Source organism: Leptonychotes weddellii, chromosome 14, assembly GCF_054177405.1.
Source record: "Leptonychotes weddellii isolate Sample4059 chromosome 14, ASM5417740v2, whole genome shotgun sequence".
Taxonomy (NCBI): Eukaryota; Metazoa; Chordata; class Mammalia; order Carnivora; family Phocidae; genus Leptonychotes; species Leptonychotes weddellii.
The window spans coordinates 64,423,817-64,447,511 of record NC_138382.1 but is presented as its reverse complement, the minus strand read 5'-3'; the positions used below and the strand labels follow the sequence as shown (position 1 = coordinate 64,447,511).

Here is a 23,695-nt window from a genome sequence, read left to right as displayed (position 1 = left end):
CTGCCCCCTTCCTGCAGCCTCCTGGAGATCCAAAGAGGAGGTTAAGTATGCTGTGAGGCCACCAGCAGCCATGGGACGCAGCACTCCTGAAGGTTTGTTTCCCTGCGTGGTGGTTTTCCAGCTCAATAAATATTTACTGAATGAAGGACACTTTCTCAAAAGTCACTTAAACATTTGGGGGCTCTGTTGTGTCATTTGGAAAGTGGTGATAATAATGCCTGGTTGCCGGGGGTGTTGTGGGTTTGAAATGAGACCACGTAGTAGGTTCTCTGTAAATACCCACACGCTCCCTTCAGCAGCCCGGGGAGGATCCAGGACTGCCTTTAAGTGGTGAGCAGTTTGGGCTCCTCTGGGCACTCTTTTCTGCCCCAGAGTGTCATTTAGTTCGGTGCATCGGTTAATGACCAGCTGGAGCGGAATGCTGGGGACACAGGAACGGACGGGCTAACTTCTTCCATGAAGGGTAAGGGAAACCCATGATTAATGGGAAAATGTGGGGGGATCAATACAATTACAGCTAAGCTTCTACAGGCCCAGGAGCAAGATGCATAAGGGAGTACCCTCACCTCTTCATCTCTCCTGTGCCTTGATTTCCCTAAGTGGCTATTCTTTTACCTGCCTATATACTCATCCATCTATGCCAGTGGTAAGTTGTACTTTTTCTGGACAGGGCCAGACAGTAAATATTTTGGCTTCGTGGGCCCTCAAGGTCTCTGTCAGAACTACTCAACTCTGTCTTTGTATTGCAAATATCAAAACCAAGGAGCCTACGTGGGTTTCAATGAAACTGTATGTACCCAGATGGGCAGCAGGTTGGGTTTGGCCAAGGGCAGCAGCTTGTTGACCCCTGATCGATGCAAGCATGCACTTGCCTATTGTGCCTGGTACAGGGCTAGGCACAGAATGTCGTTATCAGGAGCAATGGCCTCCCCGAAGTCTGCAGGGGCCTAAAGGATGAGAACTTGCGAGGCTCTAGCCTCACCCTCCTCCTTCACTCCCATCTGGCCATGCTGCCTTTCTCTGACCCGCTCACAAGCCCTTGCCTGCCTTGAGGATTTAATAGTCTGAACTTCTTGCACTCCTTACTCCATCACCCTGCTTCACAGCTCCCTAATTTGTCTATATTCTATTCGACCTTCAAGTCTGAGCTTAAATGTAGGTGTTCTCAAGGAGGCCCTTCCCCACTCCTATCCAGTGTAAAGGAGACCCTTCACTTACACACTTTCAAGCACGTCCACTTACTGGCACTTTCAACAGTTGCATTCAAATAATTATTGGTGTCATTTCCCTGGCCTTCCTTGCTCACTGCTCTCTTGTCCCCTTGCACCTAGCACTGGGCTAGGTACTCAGCAGACACCAAGAAACATATGAATGAATGACATGATGGGACCCGGCAGCCCGTTTGCCCCATCTTCTGCCTGGTTCTGACTGCATATGTTAGAGCTGATTTATTCTGGAGGCTACAGCACTGGGGTTTTCACACAGTCCTGACTGCCCATCCATCATTTTATTTTAAGCACATTATTTCTCTGTCCAAAAAGAAAAGGAGGATACAATTAGGTCTATATCCCTCACTTGCTTAATATTTCAATTTCCCCCAGGGCACTCCCTTCAAGTGGAGATCACAGCTCATGAATATTAAGTGTCTCTTCCAACACAACATGGTCCCCAAGAAAGAGCAGAGAGCCAGCAGCTAGCAAAATGCCCCGACACCCAGCCCCCCCAGGCCTCTCTCTCCCCCCCACCTCCCCCAGCTACCTCGGCCACGACGGTGGCACAGACACACAGCAAGGCACACGGAGGTGAGGCAGGTCTCTGGTCACTTCAAAGGCCATAAAGAAGCCCTTGTTCTTGGCTACCCGGATTCACCTGCCTTGGAGTCAGGCTGCCTTTCAAAGGCACACATCAAAGTGTGGTGTTGATTCCTCAAATTCAGGCAAGCTCCAAGCCTTTCTGAGCCTGACCCCTCCCTGAGAGTCAGGAAGCCGACCTGGACTGAGGGCTAGAATTCCTCCCTTCTGGCGTCAGAGCCCTCCTGTTTCTTTTCATTCCAGCCCGGCCTCTCTGTGGGGTAGGCCTCCCGGGTTTCTGAAGGAGGTGGCGAGTCGAAGTCCGAGGCTGGATGGCCAGCTTGATCCTAACCGGTGCTGACTCGACTTGGGGTATTTGAATGCATCCATCAGACCTCCCGGTTGAGGACTTCAGATCTTCGGTCCTGCCCCTCACGGCAGCCTTCCGCCCCACCGCCTCTCTTTCCTGCTCCTTTGTCCCCTCAGTGACTCCCTTTGACCCTGTGGGTTAAAGGAATTCCTTTCTCCTCCCCAAGCCCTCATTTCTTTTAAAATGCACAGTTTAAAAACAATAATGATCTGGGATTTAAATTCTGGAAGTCAGAGTTGAAAGGGCCCTGGGAGCTCATCTGGCTAGCCCCATCATCTGATAGCTGGGGAAGCTGAGATCAAGGCGGCAGTCACTTTGCACAAGGGACCACCGCATTTTTACCGCAGGCTCAGGACCACTCTCCGCCCCCCCCCATCCCCCGGATGGACCAGAGGCCTTTGTATCAGTCACTACTGACATGGGAGTGAGGAAGGGGAAGGGGACTTGGCAGTAACTGACATTGTCAAGTGTCCACTACCTGCCATGCATTGTGCTAAGCTAAACACCCTACCGACATGATGTCCATCTTCCTCTAAACACAACCGGTGAGTTATAATCATGCCCATTTTCCAGAGATGACACTGAGACCCAGAGAGAGGATGGGAGATGCCCAGGATGACCCAGGGAGTAATTACAAGCACTGGACGTTTGAACTCAGGATCCTCTGTCCCTACCACATTGCCATGACAACAGGATTAAGTGTCAAAGTCCTCCTAAGCTAAAAAAAACAATGTGGCTACTGTCCGTGGAGGGTGAGCTCTTAAAAATGAAAATACAGCCCAAAACACAGGAGGACCCTTTGTCGGGGGCAGGGGGTTTATGCAGTGGAATGTTTATAGGGTGATAATAACTGAAAGTTGTAGTTTTCATGACTCATGAGAAAGGCTCAGAAGGGCCTATGCATTCACTCTCACTTCCTGCTGTGCACCAAGAGCACCAAACGAGGAAGGGTGGGAAAGAGAAAGCTGTCTAGTGTTTCTTGGGAGTTCGTCCAGGTACAGGACATGGTCTTTAGAGGCAGGCAGATGGGGTCCGAAGTCTCCTTTTCGGGTCCACCCGACTGGAGTACGTGGGAAAAGCCACTGAAACTCTAGGCACCTCTGTTTCCTCATTAGCAAAATGGACATATGAGTCTGAATGTGCCGAGTTGATGGGAAAGTGAACGAAATCATTTGAGAAAAGGGTTCTCAGCACAGAAGCTGGTACAGTTGGGTGCCTACAAAACGACACGACTTCACGGTTCAGTGGACAGACCCTGCCCCAGGGGACTGTGAACCCCTCCTCTGCTATTTCTGACTGTGGGACCTTGGGCAAGTTCCTTAGCCTCTCTGAACCTCAGTTGGGTGCCTACAAAACGACACGACTTCACGGTTCAGTGGACAGACCCTGCCCCAGGGGACTGTGAACCCCTCCTCTGCTATTTCTGACTGTGGGACCTTGGGCAAGTTCCTTAGCCTCTCTGAACCTCAGATGATCTCTTGCAGGCACCTGGGATAATAACATCATTTATCTCCTAGGACTCCTGGATGGATTGATACAACTTCTGCATCAGCGGTATGAATAACGACAATAAGAATACAGGAGTAGCAAACACATATATAACACGTACCAGGTGCGACTGTTTAAAAATGCTTTACATATATAACCTCGTATCATCCTCAAAACAATCCTAAGAGGTAGCATCTACTACTAACCCATTTTACTGATGAGAAAACTGAAGCTCACATTACAAAGTGGCTGAACCAGGCTTGTCACCCAGAATCCATGTTCTTTTTTTTTTTTTTTTTTTTTTAAGATTTATTTATTTGAGGGTCACCTGGGTGGCTCAGTCGTTAAGCGTCTGCCTTCGGCTCAGGTCATGATCCCAGGGTCCTGGTATCGAGCCTCACATCGGGCTCCCTACTCCACGAGAAGCCTGCTTCTCCCTCTCCCACTCCCCCCTGCTTGTGTTCCCTCTCTTGCTGTGTCTCTCTCTGTCAAATAAATAAATAAAATCTTTAAAAAAAAAAAAGATTTATTTGAGAGGGTGAGAGAGAGAGAGCACACACGAGTGGCAGAGGGAGAAGGAGAGAGAATCTCAAGCAGACTCCTTGCCGAAAGCGGAGCCCCACACGGGGCTCCAACCCATGACCCCGAGATCACGACCTGAGCTGAAACCAAGGGTCGGAGGTTCAACCAACTGCGCTGCCCAGGCACCCCCCGTATCCATGTTCTTCATCGCTGTCCACGCATCATCACACCTCCTGGCCTCGCTGGCAGGTGACCACCTCCACGCCTCGATCACCACGGCCACTGCTACTACCGCTAATATTTCTCTTCTTTTCAAGGCATGTCTTCATGTCAAAGGAGGCTTTATTTCAGGAAGGTCACTTGATGAAAGTTACGCTTCCCACAGAGGAAAATCTGAAGGAATGCCTGCATCCGGGAGAAGGTTTAATTTTTTTTTTTTAATTTTAACTTTTTTGTAAGGTGAGAGGTGGATCATGTTATTATGATTTCACTTTGTTAGAAAGAAAAATAATAATAAATGCAACTTCCAGCAGAGCCCATTCTGCCTCCCCCTTCCACTGCCCCTCCCCCCAACCAGATGCTGTTTTCCTTTTTAGTCACTGTTGCTCTAAAGTATCATTAGGACATCCACCAAGAAGACGTGGCGATTCATCTTCTTGTTTTCCTTTCCCGCCTTGGCTCGGAGCAGGCCAGGGCACCCTGACACAGGGGCCGCAAGGCTCTGTGACCCCCACCCCTCCCAGGGACAGGGCAGGGGAGGAGGACTGATCTCCCCTTCTCCCCCTCAGCTGCCGCCCAGATAACTGAGTTACTGGCCCTGGCTCTGGGACAGGCTTAGAGATGCTATGTCAGGGACCAGAGACAATGTCATGCTCACGGCAGTCCCAGCATGGTAGGAAGGAGTCGGGAAGAAGTGAGAAAAAGAGACACAGAGGAATGACAACCTGGGGGTCCACTTGCTTTGTTCTCCTAACTGTGTATCAGCATCAAGTAGGATTTGAAGCCCCAAAGCTTTTAAGTAAATGACACACAGAGGATGCCCCAGTGTCAGACAGGGAAAGAAGCTTCAGAGTCCTCAGCCCGATCACACCCATGTCACAGAGGGGGAAACTGAGGCCCCTGGATGCTGAGCTGCAGCCCAGGCCCCCATATCTAAACTCATCCCTGGGACCAGCCATCCTGAAGGACACAGGGTGGTAAATCAAAACCGAGCATGAGGAGTCCTCCCCAGTTGCATCTCCTATAGCGGACTGCATGTCATCTCAGAAGGTAGCTCACTTCCAGCACTGGCTTGAGATGTATCACTAGGTAGAGCCCCTTTTGGGGATGCTTCACATTTTGTCTAATTTGAGCATTACTTTCCCTCCTTCAGCTTTTATCAGCAGCCTGGCTGTGGTTTATGACTCAGTGCTATAGGAACAGAATTCCCCGTGCTGCCAAACAATGCCTCCAGCCAGTGTCTGTTGGGGTGGGGGTGGGGGTGCGCAGTGGGGAGTTATCATTTTACCGATACCACATCTTTTAACTGAAACCTAAGGCCTGGTGTATGTTACGTGTTTTAAAAAGGGGGGAAAGGACAAGATAATTTTCACATTGCTGGGGATGCAGCTTGCATTGCCTAAGAGGTCTTGTGGGTGGTGTTCTTTTTAACAAGCAACTTATTATGTGCTGGGGGATAAGGTCGCTGGGGTGGGAAAGTGGGAAAGGGAAGTCCCGGGGTGTTGCGTAATAACACACTGGCACCTTGGGAATACTTCCGGATGTGTGGGTTTCTGAAAAGTGAATGGGAATGCCACCATAAATCTGTCACCCACGCTCACACTGGTGTTACCAAACCCAGGGAAAACACTGGCCCAACTAAATGGTCGGTGACAAAAAAATAACGAAGAAGAAGAAGAGAAGGGAAGGAAGAAGAAAGGAAAGGAGGGAGGGAAAGAAGGAAGGAAGGAGAGAAGGAAGGAAGGGAGGGAGGGAGGAGAGAAGGAAGTCATCCATTCAGATGGGGGTCAGAGTAGTAGAGTAGAAAAATCAGGGGGTCTCTACTCAGTCTGAGATGGGATCACACCTCTATGAGCTGTGTTACCTTAGCCAGGTTAAGACATCAAAACAGGTCTTAGATTCCTCATCTGGATATAAGTGTCCTCTCATAGGCTCACACTAAAGAAAGGGGCATGACATGGGACATACATCACACCTAATGGGTGACTGTAAATGGTGGTTGTTGCTGATACTCATCCCCCACTCCCACTCCCACACATATGCATACACTGAGATAAGTAACAGCTAATGTACTTCAAGCACATCCAACTTGCTAAGAATGGGGCTAAACCTCATAGTATCTTATGACAATAATTTTCAGTCAGGATTCTAAGTTACAATCAACAGAAACCAACTTTGGCCTACTGAAGCAAAACAAGCAAACAAACAAAATCTATTCAGAGAATACTGGATAGTTATAGAACACTCTCTGGGAGGGCTTGGAGAGCCAGGCTTGCACACTCCAAAGCCCAACTCTAAGCTCAAGATGAGGTCCCAGGACTGGTCTTGTGAAGATAGTAGAACATGGTCACTTTCACACCAATGTCACATGCTGTCACTGGTACTTTGGAAACACACAGGTTGTAGCCATCCTTATCAAAACAACTGGGGGGAAAGTGTAGTTCTTGTGCCCACGCTCAGGCTGTAAAGGGGAGTCAAGGAAGGAGACTTGGATTTTCAACTTCTGTAGAGGGCTTGGGCTCTGCCTCATTATTATTACACCAAGGAGAATTATTTCCTAAATCTAGGAAGGAGATTCAGATAAGTTTCCCAAATTATTGATAAATATCTTCCACAGTTGAGTCTCCAGACTTTTATCATTTTCTGGATGAGAACACCGACGTTTAGCTAAGGTCGCGTGTCTAAGCCATGGTGTGCACCCAAGTCAGTATCACTCAAGCCTGTTCTCTTGGCCACTGTCTTGACAAATACAATGATGAAACCAGTCCACCTCAGCAAAGCCTCCCACACTCCAGTGCCATTTCTCTGACTCACTGAAGCTGCATGTGGTGGGAGCCAAAGACTCACTGTCTATTCTTCAGCTGTTCTTAAGGGAAGATGGTTTTCTAGACTCAAAGGCATGGAGTTTGTCCTTGGAATGTACTCCTGGGAGTTGGGATCTCCAGATAGACTCCTTAATTCTTGGAATGTCCTGTGTCTCACTGAGTCTCTATAGTGGAATTCTAATTGGTGAGGGTGGGTGTGTAGCTGAGGTCATTCCTCTAATACAAACCATACTCAACATACCAGGTAACACAGAATCTTCCCTGGACACCATCCACGCCACTGACAATTCTGTATTCCAGTCCATTAATTCACTAGACAGACTGTTCTAAAGCAGTGTGTTCCTTGTTCACCCTCAAAACCCTACAAGACCAGGAGCTACCTTTTTTTTTTTTTTTTTTTTTTTGCAGGTAGCTCACCACTGTCTGAAGTCAGACTCTGGGTTTGCATCCTGGTTCTACCATTTAACTGCATATCCTTGGTTCACTCTCATGCCTCAGCTTCCTCTTGTGTAAAAGCAGGACCATAAAAGATTATTATGAAAATGAGAGTTTATAAATGTGGTTGGTATATCATGGAGGTTCAATAAATATCACCATCGCCAGCAGAATACTCAGGATCTAGTAGAGAACAACAGTATATCAAGTGGACCTATGACAGTCCAGATCTCGCCTTCTTGTCACCTCCCTCGCCTTCACCTCTTTCCTCTTAAGCATCTCAGTTAGCACAGTTTAAAAATCACTGATCTAGTCCAAAACAGTCATTCCGGCTAAAGTTGAGGAGGGAAGTTAGGCCCAAGGGGGTGGGGGGGGGTGGGGAAGGCCCGCTAGGACTGGACTCACTGTCCAGTGCTCTTTCTAAGAATCTCCCAGGCCCCACCACTGTATGCTTAAAATTCAGTTCTTTTTCTTAGAAATGGCAAACCATGTCATAACTGTCACCTCCTCTCTGCACCAGGCTCCAATAACCAAGATGATCAAAGACTTCAAATCCACGAGCCAGAGGTCAGCAAAGGTCTGTAAAAGGCCAGATTACTAATAGTTTGGGCTCTTTGGGTCATAGGGTCTCTGCTGTACCCACTCAATAATTTGTAGCAGGAAAGCATCCATAGATAACACGTAAAGAGTATGCTGTGTTCCAGTAAGACTTTACTTTCCAATAGAGGCAGTAGGCCAGTTCCGGCCCATGGACTGGAGTTTGCAGACCCCTTCCGTGGATGATGAGCTTCTACCTGTAGGAGGCTACCTTGTGTTTGCGTATTGCTGCATAGTGCCGAAGCTCCCCAGAATGTGGGCACCAGGGCCACCCGAGCATCTCTTTGAGGGTCCCATATCCTACTTTCACCACCACATCCTCCCTTCCTTCCAGAAGCACTTAAGTTATGTGCCACCTTAGTGTGAGTAAAATAGGTAGATATTTTCCAGCATGATCTGGGAGTGATGCTGGGTGTCACGAGGATGACGACAAAGGCAAGTAGCTCATGGGCATGGGAAATAGTCACACACCTTGGAAATAGCACAAGTCAAGTGTACATAAGGCCTTTAGAGAACACCTAACCCAATCCTTTGAAGTTTACACCAGGTAAACTGAGGCCCAGACGAGGGAAGCAACCTGGCCAGTGTTAATGTGGCAAGTTCTCAAGCACAGTGAGGACTAGAGCCTGGTTTTCCTAATTTTCAGCTCAGGTTCCTTTCACCACACCACCAGACTAACATCAAGTTTCTACCCAGGACCATGCGCAAATCAACAGAGCAAAGAAAACAGCCTTCTGTCATTTAAAAACCCAAGGTCCTGCCTGGAAATTCCCCTTCTGTCTTTCCTTCCTCCACGTATTCCTTTCTTCCATCCACAGTTAGCTGTGGGACACCTCTTATTGTGTTGCTGAGCCCCTACTTGTTGGCAAGGAGACAGTAGGTGCTCAATCCATGTGTGCTGAGAATGGACTAAGGGTGAATGATACATACGTGGTGAAGAGCTCACAGTGCTCACAATCTCCCTGGAGAAGGAAGGTCTAAATGTGTCCCTGTAATGCACTGCGAATGGGAGGACCCGATGACATTTCCTTCCCTTTCGTCTTCCTAGAAAATTGCCTTTCAGTGTGAAATCTTCCCACCAATGTTTTCATCCCCTCGGTAGCTGCCCCTTCTCTCTTCAGATAGAGCACCTCTGTCTTTTGTACTTGCAAATGAATTGTGATTAGTTTTCACCTCCAGCCCAGGGGATTAGCCGGGGGACCTTTGATCTTCAGGTATCGATTTGCATCTTAAAGGAAGTATGATCTCATCTGAGCCAGCTCAAAATTCCATCCCTGCCCCCCAACCCCTGTCTGTTTACCAGCCCTGGGCTGGCCAGGGCCTCCCAAGTGGGGCTGTAACAACAAGATCAGCCAGACTCCTAGAGGAGCCAGAGGAACACAAATTTCCCAACTGACTCAGTAAAGGTGGGAAAAGGACGTTTGCTTTCTAAACACAAGCTGGTCTGCTCTTCCTCCACCCTCGCGTCAGAGAGACGGCCCGACGTTCTGAGTGTGCAAAGGGAACTACTGGGGTTCCCAGATCTTGGCTGGAGGTTGTGCAGCAGAAGGAGCTCAGCGTGTGCTTAACAATCAGACAGAGTCAGGTTCAAGCCCTGGTTCTGTCTCCAATCACTTCTAACCCATGAGATTCTGGACCACTTTCATCATTTCTCTGGTTTGTGAAAGTGAGAATACAAGCCTTTAAAAATCTATACTAATCACCCTCCTGGAGAGCTGGTGCGAAGAAGAGCAAGGAAGAAGCCGGCTTGAAAACGAGTTACCAGCAGCCTCTGCTGTGATGCACGGGAGGGGACCGTAAGCTCTGTGAGGGCAGGAGCATTTGCCTGTTTTCCTTTGCTTCCCATTGTTGTATTTCCCGGTGCCTCAAACAGGGTCTGGCCCACAGGAGGCAATCCGTCAATATTTGTAATACAAAGGAATAAATCATCATTAGTCCTCACTACTGCTGTTACTGGCCTGACACTATCCCGCAGGGTCCCCTTCTCCAGCTAAGCCCAAAGAAATGACACACACTTACCAATACAATTGAAGGAGTCTTCCTGTCGGCAAAAGAGGGAGCAGCCATCACCACTGAGCTTATTCATGTCATCACATTCTTCACCTCGGCTTCTGCAGACCGGGAACAGAAGAGAGATCTGTCAGAGAGAGCAGCTTCAGAACCACAGCTGGCCACGGGAAAGCCCTCCCCAGGCCATCAGCTTTCCAAGAGGCCTCAGGCAAGTCCCTTACCCCCAGTGTCCATCTCTTCTTCTTCCAAATGAGATGCCTATTACTTTCCCTTATTTTGTGCTTCCCACAACGAAGCTGAGTTCCTGCCTCCAAACCTGTTCTCTGAAATCTTGTTGGTTAGGTCAGATGGGAGAAAGGAATGGATGAAGGGATGAAGGAACCGACCTTGCTCCCCTGTGTCTGGGAGATCTTGCTGCCATTTTAAAATGGTGGATTTGAAGGAAATTTCTGAGCTTCTGAAATATAAATTCTGTTCTTCACTATGCCCTACCTTACCCTCCTTTTTGTTCCCTACCCGCCCACCCCCCAACCGTGAACTTAGAAATAAAGACTTTTTTTTTTTCCCCCCCGGTCACATGCTTGGGACTGGTCTTCCTTTCACTAGAAAGTATTGCTCTCTCCATCCAGTGCATCATTTCATGCGGTGAGAAACTCTAAGGCCCGTGGGAACTATGCTGCTAGGAAATAAAAGTGTCTCCTCTTGTTTGTTCATTTTGTTTTGTTTTGTTAGGAATTATTTCTATCACCTCAGGGTGGTTCGGCAGAGGTTGGGATGGACAGATACTGAGCAATGCTCTCTGAATTGGACGGAGGAGATGAGGAAGAGGAGAAAGAGCTGAAAGACTGAGTGGATTATCACAACCTGGAAAATTCTCATCCTTTGAGAAACAGAAAACATGGGTTTAGATCCTCTTATTCCAAACCAGCTGCGTGATCTCAGACAAGTCTCCTAATCTCGATTGGACCATTTAAATCAATAAAGACTAAAAATAATTTAAAATTCCATTCCTTAGTCACAATTGCCACATTTCAAGCCTCGATAGCTGTATGTGGTATGTAGCTAGTGGCTACCGGACAGAACAGCACGGAATATATTTCCATCACTGCAGAAGAATCCACTGGACCGTGCTATTCCAGAGGCCAAGTGTCCGTGTTCTCACAGATTCAGATGGAAATAACTATACCCCTCCTTAGAGCTGGCACAAGAATTGAATGGAACTTTACGTGGCTGGCACGGTGCATGATAGATAATAGATGCTCAGGGTATCAGGGTTCCCATCCCACTCAGTCCCGGGAGGTGTCTGCAGACTGTGTGTCAGCTGTCCCTCCCTCCCCAGAGACCAGCTGGGACCTGTCAAAGCATGGAAGAGGCCTCAGACTTTTCCTTTCACTCGGGCAGTTAACACTGGACAATGTTTGTTGCTTTTAGGAGGTGTCCGAGTAGCAGGATGGTGCTTTGCAATCAATCCTTATGATGGCTGGGCCATTGCATGGATTTCTGAAGAGCCTCTCAAGTTCTCTACTGTCTGCAAATGCATGAGCCGAGGAGAAGAGAGATCCATATTCCAAGCTGGGCCCATATTTCCAATCTCTGCCAGTGAATCTCGAGAGCTGGAAATTGGTGATAGCCTTGTGTTACTTAGCTATCTCATGCATTATCTAGGGAGAGATTTTTTTTTTTTTTTTAACCTGGGCTGGTTTCCCAAAGCCACAAAGAACACATCTAACCCACCTTCCCTCACCACCCAAACAGTATGTTCTATTGGTTTAAGCAAAACATTAGTGTCACCACAAATATCTTCTAGGCATGGCAGATCTATCATTACATAGAGAGCTTCTTATAGAAACCTTCTTTGACCTCCCAAGCTGGAGTGGGTGTCCGTCTTCTCTGTGTCCAAAGACACCAGGCTCCATCTATCCTAGCACTTGTCAAACTGACCACCTTTGCGTTTACCTGACAGCCCCCCATACTGGGCTTTCCGATGTCAAAGGAAATGACAGTGTTTGTTATCCTAGCTCCGCAATGCCTGGCATAGCCCCTGGGATACAGCAGAGAGCACGTAGCTACTCCCTCACTTACTAGTGTTGCGGGCCTGTTGGTGACACAGCAAGGCGACAGTGAATCCAAATGCGAACATGGGCTGTGGGTTCGCATCTTGGTTCTGCTCTTTACTGGGTGTGTAAACTTGAGAAAGCCATGTTAGTCTTTGTACATCATACTCTGTGAAGTATGGTAATAGAACCTATTTTATATGGTTGGACCCAAGGAGATAATGGTGTAGCCCAATGCTTGTGCATAGTGGAGGCTCAATAAATATTTATGAATATTATCATTATATTCATCCAATGCTTTCATCCATTGGGGCCTCATTAAGTGTTGAGCCTATCTCAGTATCTTTGTAAATTCCCTTAAATATATATAGTGATTCAGCACATATCATCCCATGAAAATTAGCTAAGATGACATTACTCCTTTTCCTCAAAGTTTTTGTTTGTTTGTTTTTGCCTAGGGAACCATTCATTAGCTGCATTTGGTTTTCTACAAAGCATGTCAACAACTATTTGGTAACTTAAGTGATATCTGTGTAGGATACCAATTTTAGATAAAATACTAAAAAACTTTATTGAAAACACTACTTATATTAATAATAATAAAATTAATAATAATCGTTTTAGATCAGCAAGAAGAATGACACTGTTTGCAGTGTTTTACCAATGCATCTATATCTGACTCCAAATGGACAGACTGAGTTGTAGGTCAGGTTCCACATCTGGTGAGATTCTTTTTTTTATTCTTTGTGCTAAATTAGAAAATCCCAAATCACAATCATGGGTTGTCAGCTATGACCGCAAGTATTTCCTGGATATTCTGGATACGCAGCTCAATCTTGGGTCCACAAATGATGGGGCACTCTCCCTGGAGACTGCCTTGCTCAGTTGCTCAGTATTCCATTAGACAACAGCTGTGTCAAGAGCCAGAAGTTGATGTCTTAATGTGGGAAAGAATGGTGAATGGCTTCCCTTTCCCCAATTGTGTTATATTAAGCACTGGAAACTGTGTCTTCATGTCTGGTTGCTGCATTTGGATAGGATTTTAAAAGCACACAACAGCACACCATGAGCTTCCTTCTCCGACAAATGAGGAGCTTCATCTTCTACGCTTGACGAGTCAAATTCTTGGCAATCAGGTGGTTTTCACCATAATTCCACACTTAAAAGTCCTTATACAATCTCCTTGATATTAAAATCTTGACAATTCAGCTTTGAAATTATAGTTGCAGGACATTTAAGACATGAATGCATACCCCCAAGATACGTCACCTCAGCAAGCCTCTTGAAATCGTGCAAATAATCATTACTGGCCTTGCTAGTGTTAACATTAAAAAAAAAAAGTCCTTTCTTATCCCAAAAACTTGAATTAGTACCTTTCTTGTAACAGCTCATATGCTTCAGTCTGTGGGGTAGCAGAAACTTTCTCTCTGCACAGCTAAATCATGCTGGCCATCATCTGAGCATATATATAACATTCAATCTTTCCTTCCATGCTAAGTCATGACCAGAAAGCAAACTGCTTTCTGAGGTCTGTGTGGATGGGTATTCATGTGCAAACGCTTTACTTGCACAACTGGGTTAGCCTTGCTGTGCTCCTGGCCGTTCCTTTCATCCCAAGCAGGTTTCCAGTTTATATCACATACCACAAAATTAAGGGTACCAAATGAAATTGCTCTTCCCCTCCAGCACTAGAGTCAATGATGAACTGAAAGAGTCATCTAGCACTTCTCTTTCATGTATGTACTACACCTATGATTCATGGTCTACACATCAGCGGTTTCATCCAACTGTGAAGCGAATTCTCCTTACAGAGCCCCTCCCCCTCCAGAAACAGCCACTGCAATTCCACAGATATTATGTGACACCCAACAGCTCCATTTAATGAAGGGATTTCGCCAATAGCTTGTTTGCCCTCTCCATGTGTGACGTTTGTCATTAAATCGGCCCAGAGTTTTAAAAGTCTCTTAGCAATAGTGTAACTTGCAACCACGTTAGCAATAAGGAACACAGTTTTAGCAATAAGAAACTTAACTGCGAACAGTTTCTGGTCTCTTTTTCACCCCCAGGGACAAAACTATTCTGTTTTGTGCCAGAAAACATTTTTGTGCTAATTTGGGAGGAAAAAACTCAAAGGTTTACTTTAAAAAAAAAATTTTTTTTTAAACAATGTGAGAGTCTTAATGGCTTCTTGCCCCTATTTCACAGTTGTGCAATATCTCACCCTGTGGACAAGGGGATAAATGGAGTGATTACCCAATAAAATCCACAGTGTAGACTGTGGCTTTATATTTTCTACTCACACTTTTCCTTTTCGGCTGCTTGTGCGGAGTCTTTACACTTTCTGGTTCATTTGCCTCTTTGTACTTATTTATGTTCACATTCAGTATTCACTCTGGAATACTGTTTACTATTTACGGTTTTGACAGTATAGTGAGTTAGAATATTTTGTTATTTTTATGAGCCTTTAACCATTTTGTAAATTGTTCATATAAGACAATACAACAGAAATTACAAATAAATATGCAGTTTTAACAAATTTAAATGGTTAACTAGCAGAGAATGTAAAAGTGTTTTGACCTGGATGCCCTGTGTCCTGTTAACTGAATGTCGGCTGGAGTGGAAAAACAAAGAGAATCCTTGCAGTACCCATAAAACGACGACGAATAAGAGCATACTGGTAGTAAGTGCACAATGGTAGCTCTATCAGAATCACATGTTATATTACATATACGTGTTCAAAAAAGAACCCTGCTTTCCCTTTGAGGCCAGCAGACTGCTTGCAGACAAATGGACAGACTGCTAGTAATTGCTGGTAACTCACAGCTCCCACACTGAAGAGTCTCCCGTAAGCTCTTCTGTGTAGCACCCTGACCTTCTCTTGGCCTCGTGCGCATCACTCCCTTCCCTTTCTTTAATTAGGTCTACTTACTTCTGGATAATGCCATCACCACAGTACCCGCTTCCATGGATGTATATGGCAGCAGGTGATGGCTCACTCTCTTCGCTTCCCGAAATGGTGATGACCCAATACTGGTACACACTGCCAAGACTGAGATCCCTGGAAAACAAAGGAGGTTATTAACCAAGATGATTAGCTACAGAGACACAATGCTGGGGGCAGATGAAATTGATCCCCTTGAGTATGTCATATCAATCCTGCTTACATTTGAAATCACATGCACATTAAGCTATCCAATGATTTGTATTGTCTACTGTGGTCAAGGCACTCTCCTATGCATGATGGACCACGCCAAAATGTAGAGCAATAATGACTAGCATCAAATGACAGACAGCCGTGAATATTACCAGGTACTTTTATCTTTAATTTAACCTTTATAATAACCCTGGTGGATAAGAACCGGATGGTGCGTGGCCCATAACGAAGGTGTTTGGGAGAATGTCATCCAGGAAAACGAAATGGGATAAGCAGACAGAGCTGGGAAAGTACCATGCCCAGATCCTGTGGGCATTGTCTGATCTTTTCGCCTCCTTTTAGGCACTGAACAGAAACCCCATTACATGTGAGCAAGCCCCTTCCTTACGCTTCACATCCAGTGACTGTCCACCTCTCCACCTCTTGCTCGTCCCTGTCTCTCACTCTTCACTAAAATAGTAACAGCCGCAGCATCCATTAACTGAATGTCAGGCTTGGGGCAACACACGTTCCATGTATTTTCTCATTTGGGAATCGAAGCAACCCTACATGTGTGCTAGTGTTTTCATGTTTATTTTACAGATGATAAATCTGAGGCAGAGAGAGGTTAATCAACTTGCTTACAATCATGCACTACTAAATAGCAGCCTGCATTCTGCCTCCCTAATCCCTAGCTCAGGCCTGTTTTAATAATCTCATCCCTTGCAAAGGGGGATTCTGTCCTGAAATTACAATTCCAGGCACTGGTGGCTCTCCCCACTGCTCACAAGACCTCCCAGTGCAATGCCTGCTCCCCCTTTCTCGCGCTCAACCTTACTCCAGATTTCCTCCCTCCCCTTCCTCAGCCCCTCTCAGCTCCCTGCTTGAATTCATCCTGCCATCAAGCCTGGCTACTGCCAATTATCCTCCAAGGCAGAGATAGATTTATGTCAGTTCCACATCACCAAATCACAATGCCCATTTCCTTTTTGACCGTTTTCGAAGGATGATGTTATTCCCTTTTTTTTTTTACCTCCCTCTGTATTAATTATTTACTTTTTAATAATAATAAAAGTGCCATGGGAGAAAAAAACCCCACAAAATGATAATGAAGAGAATTCCTTTTAGATTCCAGAGTTGGGGGGTGGGATTTCATAAACAAAAGGATGATGTCAAAAAATCTCAAGTTCTCCTGCCCATCTGTTGTTTCAGCTGCTGTTAGGGCTGGGGCTGTTTGGATAAGGCCAATAAGGTAACAGGTGCAGAGGCAATGGGCAGACAATGTCTCCTGACTCTCAACACAGCGATGAGTATGAGTTTATGAGTGTTGAAGGACTCTAGTGAGGAATATAACCTTCTGGAGAATGCTGGACTGGTTACCCAAAAGAGAGTTTGTTTTGGTAGTGCTGGAGCAGAAAGCAATATTGGGGGGTAGACCAGAAGTCCCTGGGGGTTCCATCAGTGTTCGGCCAATGAAAGTTTGGTAGGTAAAATGCATACAAATCTCGAGATATTTCACATAGGAATGTATGAATAACTGTTGCCTTGTAAACTTCTGGGATGCTAATTTATGGATATAGGCTTTCTTTTTTTTAAAAATGTTTATTAGATATTTTATCCACCTCTAGACTAACAAATGTATACTTTTTCTGGTGGTGTTTCTAGAACTGAAATATTGTGGTGGTGGGGAGAGTGGTCTTCCCTGGGGGATACAAGGAGGCACAAGATAAAGAAGACGTGCATTCTCTTGTATATTCATTTTCCTCTAAAACATGGAGGCATGTTTTATATTAAACAAATATGGCCATGTTATGAAATAAAATAAGAAATTTTCTTCAGACTGCATTGCAGGCCACTGGGGGCATATGGCCACTGTCTGAAGCAGATGGAGCACTTCTGTGGAACGCAGGAGGGTGTGAAAAGTACTTCTCTACGTTGTGTTTTCCATTTGTAATGTGTGTCATAAATGATTTATGGCTGATAATATTTAAGGTGCTCTGCTAATATTTGTGAACGTTTCCATCCTCCCCCCTACACTGTCCTCCCTCCTTCCCTCTTCCTCCTCCTGCTTCTCGATAAACACAAGTCTGAGGCAAGCAAACACATGTTTCTACCCTGGCTTCATCACTGACAAGCTGAGAAGTCATAGGCAGGTGTTTCACGGCTCTGAGCCTATTCTGAATTAGCCATCAACCTGACCTCACAACAGTTTCCTACAGATTGAATGTGAGAACACATAGAAAGCACATATGTGCCCAGCCTATGATAGTTAATAAATATTAACCCATTAATATGAATGCTTAAATTGTCAATGCTCTCGTTCACTGGAGTTATGCTATGTTCTCTTTAGTAGAAGGGATGGAGTGACAGATAGCTGTATGTAACCTTGGTTAGGCAAACCCACGAAAGTGGGGCCATCACCTATTGTGTGTGCCACAGCTTAGTGGAAAGTCTCTTTTCTACCACGTCATGTGGCTAGAAGACCCTCAGTGCCTGCATCTTGCTCTCGCTCCACATGGCTATTCCAATTTCTGAAAATTCTGGATCCCAGAAGGTTTGTCTTACCCTGGGGCAAAATCTGTCTCCCTATAACTTCCACCCACACCTCCTTCTCACCCACTAGCATCACACAGAACACATCTGATTGGTAGGAAGACCTTGATAAGCCTCCTTCCAACTGTGTGTGCATGGCTTATGTATCCTTATTTCATGGAAGCCTGACAGCAGCTATTTGAAACAGGGGTTGTTATCCCAAGTTTTCAGATAGGACAATAGAAGCCCAAGTCACTCCCTTGGTAAAAAGGTAGAGAAAGGGGAACAGAACCCAATGCTATTAAAAATATTATGTTTTTTCACTGAAGAATTCTTATGATAAAACTACATCTTCTCCAAGTTGAAGTCAATGCCACATGAGGGCTCTTTTCTCAAGAATCTCGGTAGAATAGAATCCCTTCAGAAGGACATGCTAGTGGCCTCTGAAGGCTTTGCTGGAGGTTAGGACCTATTTCATGGATGGTCTAAAAGTGGGCCACTGATGTCAAATTGTTCCTTTTAGCTGCTCCTAAACCCATCTGGAAAGTCTTACACTGTCACTCGAATTCCTGCCTCTCCTGCGCCTCCCACCTCCATGCAGACCCTAAACCCTGTCACTTTTCCTCACCTCAAAAGCTTCCATGTCATCCCCTCAACATCCCTGTTGCTGCCAATATCTCGACCTTGACATCTGAACCAGCCCCTGGTATCTCCCTTTACCAGGCTTGCCAACACCATCAGAATATTCTGAGGTCCAAAGTCACTCCCCAGCTCAAAATCTTCTCACTTAGAGCAGTGATGGGGGCACACTACCAAGCCCAAACTCCCTATTTACTCTTTGTTGGGAACTAAAATGTTACCACTTCATCTGAAACATGATAAATTGCATCACTTCTGATTTTTTTCATAGAATTCTGAGTGTCATTTATTTTTTTTTAAAGCTAACCTCCACTGGTATTTAATGGTCAATTCCTCAAACTGCATCTCAGATTAATTTCATGTGTCCAGCTAATAAACTTAAATTGCAGTATTGAAATGTGATGAGAGGGCGCCTGGGTGGCTCAGTCATTAAGCGTCTGCCTTCAGCTCAGGTCATGATCCCAGGGTCCTGGGATCGAGTCCCACGTCGGGCTCCCTGCTCAGCAGGAAGCCTGCTTCTCCCTCTCCCACTCCCCCTGCTTGTGTTCCCTCTCTCGCTGTCTCTCTCTCTCTGTTGAAAAATAAATAAAATCTTAAAAAAAAAAAAAAAGAAATGTGATGAGATTGCTTGGCTACTTTTGAGGGGTTGTTTTATGCATCTTTTATATGACTTTAAAAAAAAAAACATTGCTAACAGTTAGCCATTGCTCTTTCACAAATGTCTCAAGTGATGTATCAGCCTTAGTTTTCCATTTCTGACAATTATAAACAAAAATAGTGGTATTTTTAAGTGCTGTGATTTTTCAGTACTTATCCTCAGAAATGTCACATTTATGGCAATGTATACAAGATCTGGAGCCCAATCTTTTTTATTTTTTATTTATTTTTTAAAGATTTTACTTTTAAGCGATCTCTAGATTCAATGTGGGGCTCAAACCTACACCCCCAAGATCAAGAGTCACACGCTCTACCAACTGAGACAGCAAATGGCACCTGGAGCCCAATCTTTCAGTAAAATTTAGTTACAGATTATGAAATCATTATCTTAAAAATATTATTATGTACACAAATATCCATAAGGAGCCTAAGCACCACCTGACCTTGTTTTTGGCAAAAATGCGTATTTCTTAAAGTGTTGGTTTGTAGTTCATATTGTGATTGGTCCATTAAAACCCATCTGAAATCTATAGGTAAGTCACTTCACTTCTTTGGGTCTGTTTTTCTACCTTCTAATAAAGATATATGATTCTTGTCCCATACCAGAAAAGAGGGACAGAAAGCCTCATTGCAATATGGAAGTATCCCACTTTGCTGCTTCTAAGAAACACTCTCTAAAGATTGATTACTCCTTATTGACCCCTATTGTTTCCATATCATACCATTCTCTGATCACACTCTGTCTCTCCACATAGTCTGTGTAACTAACTGTGTCATGCTTTTTTGAAACTCCTTCTTCTGCAATAATAGCAATTGTCATTTCCGTTTGTTGCCTATTTATCAAACGGCAGGCGCTATGCTCAGTACTTTCTATGAGTCATCTCATTTAATCAAAACAACACTTCCTTGAATAATTATGATGATCACCCCTTTCACATGAAGAAAGTCGTATTTGGGAAGGTTACTCTACAGCCCACAGTGACACTGCTTTGGGGGCAGGGCCTTGAGCCAGGTCTAGCTCCATCTCAAGGGAGGTTATGAATGAGAAAATACCGCAGAAGAGAAGTTAAAAGCCCTAGTTTTGAACCAAGTAGAATCCACATACAAAGACCACTTGGAAAGTTCTAAAAGTTAGGAGAAAGACAAACACTGCCTTAAACATTACCACTACCACAAGCCATTTCCTTTCTCTGACCATCCACTTCTTGATCAGTGAAATGGAAATCTGGGAAGATGATCAGCTTTGCAGTGCATAGTTCAAATTTCATGAGAAATGTAGTGTTGCATCTTTTCTACCAGCTAGAAGCTGCCTCAGCAGTTACAACTGTGCACTGAGAATGGGTGTAGTTCAGGATTTACCACCCAGATTGTCTGAGCTGGAAGACATGGTGGGGGGACCACCTAGGATGCCTCTGGCTCCGGAAGAGCCCAAATCTTCCATTTCTGCCTTGGGCTGAGAATCAGAGGGTAATACCCAGGCACTTTGTACACCAACTTCCAGCCAAGAATGGGAAGAGAAGGAAAATAGTCACTTTTTGAGCCTGAAATGATGCGCCAAAGGACTTTATACATACCCTTATTATTGTTTTAATTAGAAAATATGTCAGTTATATAGTCAAGTATAGAGAACACTATAAAAAATGTCCTTGGAAGGCTCACTATCCAGATTTGTCAAATCATAACACTGCCATATTTTCTTCATCTCTTATTTTTGTTGTAAAAAGAAATAAAATGTACTGTTCTGTATATCTGTTTTCAACCCACCTGTGTGTTCTTCCCTCTCTACCATGAATGTTTTTATACTTTTTATACACAGGCACTGTTTTGCATATTTTAAATTTCATAAACGTTCTAATACCATATTTATCGGTACACAGCTGGCATTTTTTTTTGCCCAGCATTATTTTTGAGATCACATATATTTATACATGCAAATCTAGCTCATTATGTTCTCTGACATAAGGATTTTATTGTATGAATATACCGTACTTTATTTGACCATTCTTTTCTTGATGGACACCTAGGTTGCTTCTATTATTATTACTATTAATTTTTTAAATTTATTTTTTATTAGTTTCAGAGGTAGAATTTAGTGGTTCATCAGTTGTCTATCACACCCAGTGCTCATTACATCAAGTGCCCTCCTTAATGCCCATCACCCAGTTACCCCATCCCCCCACCCACCTCCCCTCCAGCAACCTTCAGTTTGTTTTCTAGAGCTCAGGGTCTCATGGTTTCTCTCCCTTTCAATTTTCATCTTATTTTATTTTTCCTTCCCTTCCCTTATGCTCCTGTGTTTTGTTTCTTAAATTCCACATGCGAGTAAAATCTTACGGTATTTGTCTTTCTCTGACTGACTTATTTTGCTTAGCATAATACCCTCTAGTTCCATCCACGTCACTGCAAATGGCAAGATTTCATTCTTTTTGATGGCTGAGTAATATTCCCAAACCATAAGATACCTAGGAATAAACCTAACCAAAGAGGTCAAGGATCTGTACTCTCAAAACTATAGAACATTTATAAATGAAATTGAGGAAGACACAAAGAAATGGAGAAACATTCCATGCTCATGGATTGTAAGAACAAATATTGTTAAAATGTCTATGGTGCCCAAAGCAACCTACACATTCATTGCAATCCCTATCAAAATACCATCAACATTTTTCATAGAGCTGGAACAAACAATCCTAAAATTCATATGGAACCAGAAAAGACCCCAAATAGCCAAAGGAATATTGAGAAAGAAAACCAAAGCTTGGGGGCATCACAATCCCAGACTTCAAGCTGTATTACAAAGCTGTAATCATGAAGACGGTAGGGTACCGGCACAAAAACAGACACACAGATCAATGGAACAGAACAGAGAACCCAGAAATGGACCCTCAACTCAATGGTCAACTAATCTTCAGCAAATCAGGAAAGAATATCCAATGGAAAAAAGACAGTCTCTTCAACAAACAGTGTTGAGAAAATTGGACTGCCACATGTAGAAGAATGAAACCGGACCATTTGCTTACACCATACACAAAAATAAACTCAAAATGGATGAAAGACCTAAATGTGAGACTGGAATCCATCAAAATCCTAGAGGAGAACACAGGCAGCAACCTCTTTGACCTCAGCTGCAGTAACTTCTTGCTAGACATATCTCCAAAGGCAAGGGAAACAAAGGTAAAAATGAACTATTGGGACTTCAGCAAGATAAAAATCTTCTGCACAGCAAAGGAAATAGTCAACAAAACTAGAAGGCAACCCTACAGAATGGGAGAAGATATTTGCAAATGACATATCAGATAAAGGGCTAGTATCCAAGATCTATAAAGACCTTACTAACCTTAACACCCCCAAAATAAATAATCTAGTCAAGAAATGGGCAGAAGACATGAACAGACATTTCTCCAAAGAAGGCATATAAATATTACTGTTATTAACCCTCTTCATTTCCAGTAATGTTACTTTTAAACATTGTGTTCATTTTCCTTTGTACAGAGAGCAAGAATTTTCTGAAAGAAAGTGGTATCGCTCGGTTGAAGGTAATTGCATCTGTGACTATATAGTCATTGCCAAATTATTCTCCCAAATGGTTGTACCAATTAACATGCTGTCAGCAGACTTCCCAATGCTCCAGGTCCTGATCAGCACTTGATTCTGCCTAACATTTAATTTTTTGCCAATCCAATGGATATTAAATGACATTTAATTATGGTTTCATTTTGCCTTTCCCTGATTACCAACAGGCCTGAGTATCATTTCATGTGTTTGTTAACCATATAGATTTCTAGCTATATTATCTGCTTGTTCATCACTTTTGCTTTTTTGAAATTGGGTTCTTTTTCTTTTTTTTTTTATTGCTATATAAGTATATTTACATATAACGGATACTAATCCTTTGTAATTAAAGTGACTGAAAATACTATTTCCAAGTCTGTGACTCCTCTTTTGTTCATTCTGTTTATGCTGCTTTGTTAAATAGAAATTTTAAATCATGTCCTTCATGATTTGTGTTTTTTATGTCTTGTTGAATAAATGTTTCTTTCCTCCAAGGTCATAAAATAGTCACCTCTATTTCCTTTGAATAGTTTCATGGTTTTTATTTTCACATATATGGCTTTAATCATAAAAAATATAGTGTTTTTTTTTTTAAAGATTTTATTTATTTATTTGAGAGAGAGAGAATGAGAGAGAGCAAGCACATGAGAGGGGGGAGGGTCAGAGGGAGAAGCAGACTCCCCACCGAGCAGGGAGCCCGATGCGGAACTCGATCCCGGGACTCCAGGATCATGACCTGAGCCGAAGGCAGTCGCTTAACCAACTGAGCCACCCAGGCGCCCCATAAAAAATATGGTTTTTAAAGTGATGTGTGGTAATGATTGTTTTCCCTTCAAATATGGATGGGCTGTTTGTCCAGCATTTTTTATATA

The 23,695-nt window shown here is 44.1% G+C and overlaps 1 protein-coding gene across 1 annotated transcript in view; it reads right to left on the bottom strand.

The window, feature by feature from the left end:
• Positions 1 to 23,695, bottom strand: part of PAPPA (pappalysin 1) — a 241,317-nt gene that overhangs the window by 117,769 nt on the left and 99,853 nt on the right. The window contains exons 8-9 of the mRNA XM_081803476.1: positions 15,240 to 15,368; positions 10,266 to 10,357 (exon numbers count right to left, since the gene is read on the bottom strand). Of these exons, the coding sequence (XP_081659602.1) occupies positions 10,266 to 10,357; positions 15,240 to 15,368 (221 nt within the window). The remainder of the gene's footprint in view (positions 1 to 10,265; positions 10,358 to 15,239; positions 15,369 to 23,695) is intronic.